General features: G+C 56.9%; 1 protein-coding gene across 3 annotated transcripts; it reads left to right on the top strand.

The window, feature by feature from the left end:
- The first annotated feature begins 1091 nt into the window (after positions 1-1091).
- SDSL (serine dehydratase like) lies at positions 1092-10590 on the top strand. Of its 3 annotated transcripts, none has more exons than XM_081114245.1 (8): positions 1092-1148; positions 5064-5258; positions 5380-5419; positions 6124-6263; positions 7465-7553; positions 7853-8080; positions 9189-9313; positions 10229-10590. In XM_081114245.1, the coding sequence occupies exons 2-8, from the start codon at positions 5085-5087 to the stop codon at positions 10420-10422; spliced, it is 990 nt and encodes a 329-aa protein (XP_080970371.1). In that variant the 5' UTR covers positions 1092-1148; positions 5064-5084; the 3' UTR covers positions 10423-10590. The 3 variants fall into 3 exon arrangements, with proteins under 3 accessions (XP_080970371.1, XP_080970372.1, XP_080970373.1); XM_081114246.1 differs by having other exon boundaries at positions 6124-6215; positions 10229-10554; XM_081114247.1 differs by lacking the exons at positions 7465-7553; positions 7853-8080 and having other exon boundaries at positions 9052-9313; positions 10229-10554.
- The last annotated feature ends 524 nt before the right edge of the window (positions 10591-11114 follow it).

The following is an 11114-nucleotide window of genomic DNA, read 5'->3' as shown; positions in this document are numbered from 1 at the left end:
GGATCAGGGCCAAGCAGCTCGACTTCACCCCAGGTGGCCGGGAGTTAATCATCAACCCCGAGGAGGTCGCCCCAAGTCCAAGAAGGGTACACCTGGACCCCACCTCCCATCTGCCACAGGGAAACCAGATGGATGTGGTTAGCACAGGTTCACCCAGTGGGACGGTGAGGGAGACAAGCGGGGAATCTGGTTATATCCCCCTCCTGCCCACAGCCTTCCATGGCTCCCAAGTGCCCCTGGGTCAGGTCCCGGCTCTGGGTTGGCATAGCTGTCCCTGTGGACTCTGATCCCTGCCCACCTCTCCAGCCCCGAACCCTCCTGCTGCCTCGCCCCTGCCTTCTTGGTCCCAGTCCCACCATGTTTTCCATTCCAGACCTTTGCACTCCATGTTCCTGACTGCTGGCTGAGCTCAGCCTCCTCCTCCTCCCCCTCCCACCTCCTCCTCCTCCTCCTCCTCCGGGAAGCCTTCCAGTCCTCAGGGCCAAGTGACGTACTTGCTGTGGGCACTGGCAGCCCTGTGCCTGATGGCACTGATTGTAACTACTCTTCAGTGACCCCTTGAGGCTCCAGGAGGGCAGGGAACATGCTATTTTGTTTGAGGCTAAAGGTCCTGGGATGTGACACATGGTAGGTGTCTAGTAAATATGTTTTGAACAAATGAACCAATTGCCAGAGTCATTCATTTGAAAAATAAATAATCGTTCGGCTCCCGTGTGGGGCGTGAGGTGTCAGAGATGAGGCAGTGCTGCCGGAAAAGACGCCTTTCTCACATGACAACTGTTTCTTTGCTTTCTTGGGACCAGCATTTACGCAAAGATGTCTGTGTGGTGGGAGAGGCGGGCCAGGGTGAGAGCCAAAGGGTGTTTCTCACTGGCGGGGTGGCCTCAGCCAAGTGGATTTCCCCCTCGGAGCCTCAGTTTCTTAATCTGTCAAATGGGACCAGGGAAGGCCTGCGCCACGGATGGCACACAGGGAGGCGGTGAGGTGGATCTCACCCTCTTTCGCTCTCCAGCGGGGAGCTGTCCCTTTAACACGGGAGGAGGGGTCAAGGCCACGGGAGGCTGGCAGAAGCCGGGCAGAGCTGGTTCCAGTTAGGCTGTGGGCAGCAGGCTGCAGCCAAGTTGGGTCCGGGACTCTTGAGCAGAAAGGTAAGGCGGCCTGGGGCCCAAAACGGGGGTCCCTGGGGCTCTGCGTGCACATGAGGAGATGCATGTAGGGGAGTCTCAAAGGTTCTGGGGCAAAGTCCCCGCTGAGTGGGTGGAAAGGGAGAGAGGGTGACAGTGGCCTAAGCCCTCCCAGGAATATCGATTCCACTCAGGGTACCCGGGACCATCCTGCCTTGCAGGAGAGAGGCTTTGCTTGCCAGAGGGGCAGGGATGAACACGCTGCCAGCCAGGCCGGTCCAGGCCTCCCAGCCCTGGCGCCAGGGACTTGGCTGTGGAGTGTCACCAGTGGCCTCTGGGGAAAAGCCTGAGGGACAGGGAGGTGGAAAAGGTGGTTGGTCTTTACCCAACTCATGGATGCACCAGGTGGGGCTCAGGAAGAAAGATGGCCTGGCCACGGCCATGCTTGCCGGGACCTGAACCCAAGCCCTGGGCTTCACGCTGTCTGTGGTTATGAGCACAGATGCCAAAGCACACTGCCCGCGTTTGAATCCTGGCTGGGCCATTTCTAGCTGTGTGACCTTAGGCAAATTACTCAACCTCTCTGGGCCTCAGTTTCTCTTTTTAAAAGATTTTCCATTGATTTTTAGGGAGAGAGGAAAGGAGAGGAAGAGAGAGAGAAAAACATGGAGGAGGGAGAGAGAAAAAAACATTGATGCGAGAGAAACATCGATCAGCTGCCTTCTGCACGCCCCCACCAGGGATTGAGCCTGAAACGGGGGCACATGCCCTGACCCGGAGTCGAACCTGCAGCCTTTCGGTAGATGGGCAGATGCTCCAAACAACTGAGCCACACCAGCCAGGGCTCAGCCTCAGTTTTAATGGTCACCGCCTCCCAGAGGTCATACCTGACCTCCCGACCCAAAGTAGGTCCCCTTGCTCTTCTCTTCCGGACTCCCGACACGCGCGTCCCCCTCGTAGCGGTTTTCGCTGTTTCTGATGACCTAGTTTGTCTGTCTATACAGTTATTTGTCGAATGCTGGTCTCTCCATCAGACTATATGGCAGCTGCAAGAGTAGACATCTGTCTTGTTTTCCCATGTTATTCCAGTTTCTAAGACGCACCTTGTGATGCCCTGTAAACAAGTAGAGTAAGGGGGACCCCGCCAGCATCGTCGGGGCCCCAGTGAGGTAACGCCTCTGGAGGACTCAGCCGATGTCTGATGCATCATAGGGACTCAGCAAAGGGTAGCTATCATTACAGCAATAGGCACCATAGCCTGTGAGCCTGTTATTCATAGCTTACAGAAAGGGAAACAGGCACAGAGAGGTTGAGACACTGGTCTGGGTTGCACAGTCGGAAAGTCATAGCTGGTCTCGAACTTTGGTCTCTGATTGGCCCTAAAGTCCACATTCTTGGGCTCTGGGGCTGAGGTCAAGGTGTGCTGCTCTTCGCCACTGCCATGCTCAGCTCGCGCAGTGCCCCGGCTGGAGGTGGCTCAGGCTGCGCCCGGCCTGGGGAATCCCAGGGCCATCCCAACAAAGGCCAGAGGGTCAACCCCAGGGTGGGTAGACCTGGGACTCTTCCACGGGGCCCCCTTCCTGACTAAGTAAGGGTGAACAAGAAGTTTCGGCTTGTGGTGGGTGGGGAGGTTGCAGTGCTCCTCCTAGTGGCAAATAGTGGAATTGCAGGGCACAGCAGAGAATTTGCTCCTAAACAAGTTCTTCTATTTTGTTCTTCCTTTCATTTCCTCCCTCTCTTCAATCTCGCCCTGACCCACGGGTTCATTCATTGCTTCCCACTGCAAGTAGAATTAGAATAACGTCCCAATCCCCCGCTTTGGGCTCGAACGCCCTCCCCATGGCCCTGCCCGCCGCCTGCTCCTGCTCCCGCCCAAGCTCCTCAGGCCCATTTCTAGATTTGGTGGTTCTACCTGCTGTTCCTGCTGCAGGAATGCTCTCCCTCGGCTTTCTTATTGCCATTTATCTCAGAATTCCCCCTTTGAGAATTTTCAGGTAAAAAATGAATTAAAAGACCTCACAACCAGCCAAAATGCTCAGGTCCTATGACGCATCTGATTCAAGCTGTTAAACACCCCAAACCAGACCTAACCGGTTTGGCTCAGTGGATAGAGCAGCGGCCTGCGTACTGAAGGGTCTGGGGTTTGATTCTGGTCAAGGGCATGTACCTTGGTTGCAGGCTGGATCCCCAGTAGAAGGCGTGCAGGAGGCAGCTGATGGATGTTTCTAACTATCTCTCTCCTTTCCTCTCTATAAAAATCAATAAAAATATATTAAACAAAAACAAAAATCCAAACCACTACCAACCAACTGCAAAATGACCAGGTAGCACATTTAACGAGATAACTAGAAATGTGAACACTTAACAGATATTTGATATTAAGAAATTATTTTAAGTGTGATTTTTAAAAGCATTATTGAGGTATAATTTACATAAAAAAGTGAGCCCACTTTCAGTTAAAATTTAATGAGTCTGGAAAAATATGCACTGTTGTAAAAAATCGCGTGCCTTCGTTTTAAAAAAGAGAGTCCTTCTGCGTGGCGAAAGACATACGATAAATAAGTCCTTGGGTGTAATGTACTGCATTGACGACAGTTAACAATACTGTATTGCATATTTGAATGCTATTAAGAGAGTAGATTTTCTTTTCTTTTTTTTCTTTCTTTTTTTTTTTAAGAGAGTAGATTTTAAAAGTTCTCATCACACAAATACAATCTGTAACTAACTATGTTAGGTGCCAGATGTTAACTAGACGAATTGTGGTGATTATTTTGCCATATATACAAATATCGAATCATTATGTTGTATGCCTGAAACTAATACGTTACATTCAATTATATCTCTTTGTTATTTTTTTAAATTAAAAACTTTAAACTGAGTTGAGAGAGAAAGAGAGAGAGAGAGAGAGAGTAACATCAACTTATTGTTCCACTTTTTATGTATTCATTGGTTGACTCGTGGATGTGCCCTGACAGGGGATCGAACCCATAACCTTGGCATATGGGGATGACACTCTAACCAACTGAGCTACCTGGCCAGGGCAATGATATCTCAACAAAAAATGTAAAATAAAATAAATCTTGCCAGAATAAAAGGAGCCCTTCACTTTTAGAGGTACATGTTGAAATGTCTATAGATGAAATAATCCAGAGAAAAAACGTAACGACAATGATGACGGAGGAGAGAAGGAGGGGAGTGGTGCAGGTGTGGCTGGAACAGGCGGCCGGGAGTGGACGCCGGGTGAGGCTGTTAGAAATTCTGTAACTGTTTCCCCTCCTAGAATGTGAGCTCTGGCAAAGCAGGGCTCCCTCTGACTTGTCTGGGCCCAGGTCCCAAAACATGGACCCACCTGGCACATAGTGGGTGCTCAATAAATGTTTTTTTGAATGAATGAATGAATGAATGAATGAACTCTCTCATTTTCATTCACTCATCACTTCTTTTTTAAAAAAATATATTTTATTGATTTTTTACAGAGAGGAAGGGAGAGGGACAGAGAGTTAGAAACATCGAAGAGAAACATCGATCAGCTGCCTCCTGCACACTCCCTATTGGGTATGTGCCTGCAACCAAGGTACATGCTCTTGACCGGAATCAAACCTGGGACCCTTGAGTTCCCAGGCCGATGCTCTATCCATTGAGCCAAACCAGTTAGGGCCACTCATCACTTCTTATTGGCCAGGTTTTACGTCCCCAGCGCTGTGGGCAGCCTCGGTTACAGAATGAAAGGCCCCTAGTCCAAAGGTTTTTGCCCAGATCGGGAAACTGAGGCCCAGAGAGGAGCAGGTTCTTGCCTGAAGTCTCACAGGTTGGCAGCCAGACGGGGCTAAGATACCCAGCTGAGGGCGTCTCCACTCTCCCATCTCCCCTCCTCTCCCGGCCTGGTTAGGGGGAGCCCTGACTGGAGCTGCCTGGGCTGTGGCCCCGTGTCCTCCCCAGGCCCGCCAGGTGGTTGCCGGGATGGAGAGCCCTCTGGCGGAGTGCGCTAAGGGCGGGCACTTCCACGTGGTCACGCCCCTGCTGGAGAGCTGGGCGCTGTCCCAGGTGGCGGCCACCACCGTCTTCCTCAAGTGTGAGAATGTGCAGCCGGCCGGCTCCTTCAAGATCCGGGGCATCGGGCATTTCTGCCAGGAGGTGAGGGTGTGCGGGCAGGAGGGGAGAAGTGAGGTTGTACCGGAGAGAGGGAGGGTGGGGGTGTTGGAACGGGAGGGGGCTCCGTGACCCCTGCCCTCAACCCCATTCCTTCTCTTCCCAGGCGGCCAAGAAGGGATGCAGGCACCTGGTGTGCTCCTCAGGTGACCCCACACCTTTCTGCTCTTGAGGGTCCCCGGGGCTGGGTGTGGGGGAGGAGGAGCTCGCTGGAGCAGCAACAGACATCCAGGGCTCGGCCTCCTCTTAAGGGTCCAGCCTCTCAAGGTCATGGTCCGATGGCCGTTTGTATGAGCTCTCCCAGCCCTGTTCCCATCATTAGTAGAAGTGACCAAAACCCAGTTCATACAGGTGTAAGCTCCGGGCTCTAAGAACTGAAAAGTCTCAGGAGAAACGGCTTTCAGGCACAGCTGGATCCAGGAGCTCTCATCCGTAGCCCTCCCTGCTCCTGGCTTTTCTTTCCTCTCTACTAGCTTCCTTCTCACTCAGGCCTCGTGGCAGCACGATGGCCGTCGGGAGGGTGAGGCTTGCTTCTTGCCATCCTACGAACCCCAGCGAAAAGGGAGCACCCCTTCCCCACGGCTCCCCTCAACCCATGACTCGGTCTTCTGGGCCCAGCTTGGGTCATGTGCTCATCCCCGAACCCGTCATGGGTCAGGCGACTGCGCTCTCTGATGGGTTCCATCTAGATCATGTGTCTACCTCTGAGGCCAGGGAGAGGGCTCACTCGTGGGGCGTCTAGGTGTGGGGGAGGGGTGACTCGTACGGGGAAATGGAGGAGGTGGGGCAAAGGTCTGTCAACAGGCTAAAGCAACGCTGCCCACTGCTCCGCCTTCTGCTGCCTCCACAGGGGGCAACGCGGGCATCGCGGCTGCCTACTGCGCTCGGAAGCTGGGCATTCCCGCCACCATCGTGCTCCCCGAGGGCGCTTCCCAGCCTGTGGTGAGGAGGCTGCAGGGGGAGGGGGCCGAGGTGCAGCTGGTTGGAAAGGTAAGGACCCCAGGAAGGGGAAGCCACCCCACCTCCCCCCTCTTCCTCTCGCTGAACTCTGCCTGGGACCCGGTCTGCCCTTGGGTTGGCCGAGCTGCCGGGTGGGAGTGAGGTGTGGTGTGTGTGGAGGGCTGGGACCTCTGGCCCTGCCTGCGCCTGCCTGAGGAGACTCCCCTGCAGGAGCCGGGGGTGGGGGTGGGTGGGGGGTGGGGGTGGGGGGTGGGGGGGGTGGAGTTGCGGGGAGACAGGAGCTGGGGATGGGTAGGAGCGCGCCCGTCTCCCCAGGCTCAGGGACCACTTTAAAAAATATAGATACTTTGTTATTGATTTCAGAGAGGAAGCGGGAGGGAGAGAGAGGAACATCAGTGATGAGAGAGAACCATTGATCGGCTGCCTCCTGCACACCCCACACTGGGGATCGAGTCTGCAACCCAGGCATGTGCCCTGACCAGGATTCGAACCCTGACCTCCTGGTTCATGGGCCCACGCTCCACGCCGGCTGGGCCTGGTGCTGGCCGCTTTACAGGTGTTTGCCATTTGATGAGACACAAGGTACAAGCAGGCGATGGCATCACTCTCCATTCCCAGACCACCCCAGTGTGAAGAGGGCGCGGCTGAGGGCGCCTGGGTCGCCTGGTCACCAAAAACACAGCGCGGCTAACAGGCATCCTAGCCCAGGGCCATGGGGAGCCGTGGGGGGACGATGATCGAGGGGGGCCATGGGGAGCCGTGGGGGGACGATGAGCGAGGGGCCATGGGGAGCCGTGGGGGGACGATGAGGGGGGCCATGGGGAGCCGTGGGGGGACGATGAGGGGGGCCGTGGTTGGATGTGGCCCCGGCTGCTCGGGGCAGGGGCAGGAGGCTGCGGGGAGCGTCCAGCGAGAGGCGCTCAGGGCTGCACAGCTTCAAGGCGCATTTTGCTTCAATATTTCAAGAGGAGGAGGCCCAGCTCTTCCTGGACGAGGGTCCCCGTGGGCGGGACTATACGTCTGTTCTGCCTGCTCCTGGCCCAGGCCCAGGCCAAGCGGGCACTGTGGTGCCAGAGGATGGGCAGAGCTGTTTCTGCCCCTGCGTCCCCTTGTCCCCTCAGGAGAGGAGATGGCTGGGGCTCCCTCTGAAATGCCCTGTTAGTTCGGGTTCCCAGGAGCGGACCCCGAGGCTGCCTGCCCCCCAGGTCCTCTGACCGCACTTGCTCTCTAGGTCTGGGACGAGGCCAACCTGAGGGCACAGGAGCTGGCCAGGAGGGAGGGCTGGGTGAACGTGCCCCCATTCGACCACCCGCTGATATGGTAAGGCTGGTGCCCCCCCGCACGGGGAGCTCAGAGTTGAGAAGCCCTTATTGAATTGGGGTCCTCCCATTGGACAGAAGGGGAAACCGAGGCCCAGAGAGTAGAAGAGGCATGGAGTCCAGGCGCACTGGGGGTCAGACCCCGCCTCTGCCCCACGTTCAGTGGCGGGAGCTGAGCGAACAGAGCGAGCTGAGGAGCTGGGCATGACGGGGCCTCCTCTCCCTGGCTGAGGTTGGGAGGGGCGGGCTGAGGGTCTCCCTGGTCCGGCTCCTCCCTCCCCCTCTCCTCCTCTCCTCCAGGGAGGGCCACGTCAGCCTGGTGCGGGAGCTGAAGGCGGCCCTGGGGAGCCCCCCGGGGGCCCTGGTGCTGGCGGTGGGGGGCGGGGGGCTCCTGGCCGGGGTGTCGGCCGGCCTGGCCGAGGTGGGCTGGCAGCACGTGCCCATCGTCGCCATGGAGACCCGAGGGGCCCACTGTTTCAACGCGGCCATGGAGGCAGGCAGGCTGGTCACGCTGCCCAGCATCACCAGGTCGGCGCGGGCTGGGCGTCTGTGGGGCTGGAGGGCGAGGATGCAGCTTCCGGGGCTCCTGGCCCCAAGGGGGGCAGGCGGGCACAGGCGGGAGGGCTCCTTCACCCGGGACTCCAGCCGCAGCCTGCGGGTCCCAGCTGAAGGCAGTGCTGCAGGAGGAGGGTCTGTTTCATGTCCGTCTCATCAGCGAGTAAAACAGCTCCCACTGGTCGGTGTCGTCACCGAGGCAATGGCGGCGCGTTGCGGTTGGAAGCGTCGGCAAGCGCCAACCACGGAAAACCCAGCGCCACCCTCACTCACGTCCGGTGCCCGCTGCTCACATGGGCTGCACCTTCCCCCATCTCTGCCCGCCTCCCTCCCCGCCCTGCCCCGTCCATGTACCATTGCACACAAGTGACATGTGCTGGGCACACAGTAAAAGGAATCAGTTACGTACTTTTAAAAGCGGAGACTATAGTCTTCGGACAGTTTTGTAACCGCTATTTTTCTGTTCATATTGTATAACGTGAACACAGTTTTGTGGTTTTTTTGGGCACCACCATGAGAGAATTTTCCCCCCATTGCATTTTTTGTTGTTGTTGTTAATCCTCACCTGAGGATATTTTCCCGTGGATTTTTAGAGAGAGTGGAAGAGAGGGGAGAGACAGAGAGAGAGAGAAATATTGATGTGAGAGACATCAATTGGTTGCCTCCCGCACGTGCCCTGGCCAGGGCAGGGGATTGACCTGCAACCAAGATATTTGCCCTTGACTGGACTCGAACCTGGGACCCTTCAGTCCATGGGTCGATGCTCTATCCACTGAGTCAAACCAGCTCATAAACTAATTAATGAACAGAGAGCGGTCCAGCCTCCAGCCCCTGCCTCATACTCTTCATCCAACATCATGGAGGCTGTATGTGTCACCCAGGGCTTCCACAGACATCACCACAAATCAGGGGGCTGGAAACAAGAGAAACGTGTTCTTCCACAGCCCTGGCAGCTGCAAGTCCAAAGTCAGGGTGTGGGCAGGGCCGCGCTGGGGCCGGGGCAGGGAGAGCTGGGTCTGGGTGTGGCTCACCAGCTCCTCCCTGCATCCTGCACCCCCCGCCCCACCTGCCCCTCCTCCAGCGTGGCCAAGTGCCTGGGTGCCAAGACGGTGGCGGCACAGGCCCTGGCGTGCACGCGGGAGCTGCGGATCCTCTCTGAGGTGGTGGAGGACAGCGAGGCTGTGACTGCCGTGCAGCGGTTCCTCGGTGAGTGGGCGCTGTCCCTGACCTGGGCTCAGACACCTACGAGGTCCAGGTCCCCGAGTGAGAGCGTGTGCCCAGTGCCCGTCGCCGGCTGGGTGGGCAGTGACCGTGCCATGAGTGGATGGAAGGGGGGGGGGCTACAGAAGGGTGTGCTGTGCTGTCGCTATAGCCTCCAGACTTTCGTACACGCTCTTCTTCTCGGAGCTGCCCATCCCCAGCCCTGCTCCCTGTCAGCTTCATGTGACTACTCAGCCGTCATGACAACGCCTCCAGGAAGCCTCCTTTGATCTCTCCTGGGCCGGACACTTCCTATGCACCAATCCCACTCATCTCCTAACTGCCTGATTCTAATCCGTCTACATCATTAGGTCGTGAACGCGTTGAGGGCAGGGGCTGGTGTGTCTGTTCACTGTTGTGTCCCCAGGGTCTTCCCAGGACAGGGCTGGGCAGGGAGTGGGCGCACCGTAAAGACGTGTCGAATGAATGGAGGGATGTGTGAGTGACAAGGTGGGTAATGGACAGACGGATGGGCAAAGGGATTGATGGGGCAACGAATTGATGAATGACATAGAAACGAATAGATGGATGGACATTGATTAATAGACACATTGATGGATGGACAGACAGATAGTCAAAAGATAGATAGTGGATGGATGGATGGGCGGATCAATGGATAAGCTGATTGATGGCCACACTAATAGATGGACAGACAGACAGTCTAGTGATGGATAGAGGAAGAGATGGATGGATAGATACAGGAAAGGTGGATGGGTGGAGAGACAGATGGATGGAGAGGGAGTCGCACAAATAGGCCGTGAGATGGCTGGCTGGCGGCATGGGTCTGCAACACCCAGAGCCTGTGAGCGCTGACTGGTCTCCCCTGTCTCTCCTCTCCACCCCATCCCCCGCTCTGGGCAGATGACGAGCGCATGTTGGTGGAGCCTGCCTGCGGGGCAGCCTTAGCTGCCATCTACTCGGGCCTCCTGGGGAGGCTCCAGGCCGCGGGCCGCCTGAGCCCCACCCTGGCCTCCGTGGTGGTCATCGTGTGTGGAGGCAACAACATTGACAGCCGGGAGCTGCAGGAACTGAAGGCCCAGCTAGGCCAGAGCTGAGGCCGCTGGATGCTCCTGGAGCTGTCGAGGGGCCTCTGCAGATGGCACTGGAAGCTACCCTTTCACTGTGCTTCTGGGCTGGCCGCCTCCTGCAGGAAGCCCTCCTGGACTGCTCCCTTCAGCACCCCCACAGCCCTGACCAATAAACTCTTCCTGAGTTGAGTCTGTAACTCTGGCGGGCCCAGTCTTTCCACCTCCATGAGCTCATTCCTCAAGCCCGGCTCTGATGGAGCAGCTCCCTGCACGCCACAGCCTGAGAAGCAAAGCCAGGGGTTCCACGCTCAGGCCTCCCAGGGCAGCCGGCTGCGCTGAGCTCCTAGCAGGGCTCACCTCAGCTGGGGGACAGGACGAGGCAGGGATGCCCTGTCCCTTCTCGGGCCTGGGCAGGTGAAGACAACATCTCCATCCTTTACCAGGTGCCGGCTGTGGGCCAGAAACCCGTCTAAGAACTTACTACTCATTATCTTCTCTGACACTAAAGGGCACCATGAAATAAAACCATTATTACCACCCCATTCTACAGATGGGGAAACCGAGGCAGGGGGCGGTGACCTAACCCACCCAAGGTGGCACAACGGGAATGTGGCCTGGTCGGGTTCAAGCCCTGTGATCTTCAACAGGACTCTGCATGTCTTGGACCTTGGTCTTCTTCATGTGGGGGTGGTGGCGGTGGGACCTCCAGGTGGGTCTGG

This window comes from Myotis nattereri, assembly GCF_964212035.1.
Source record: "Myotis nattereri genome assembly, chromosome: 19".
Lineage (NCBI taxonomy): Eukaryota > Metazoa > Chordata > Mammalia > Chiroptera > Vespertilionidae > Myotis > Myotis nattereri.
This window is presented reverse-complemented; position numbering and strand designations above follow the sequence as displayed.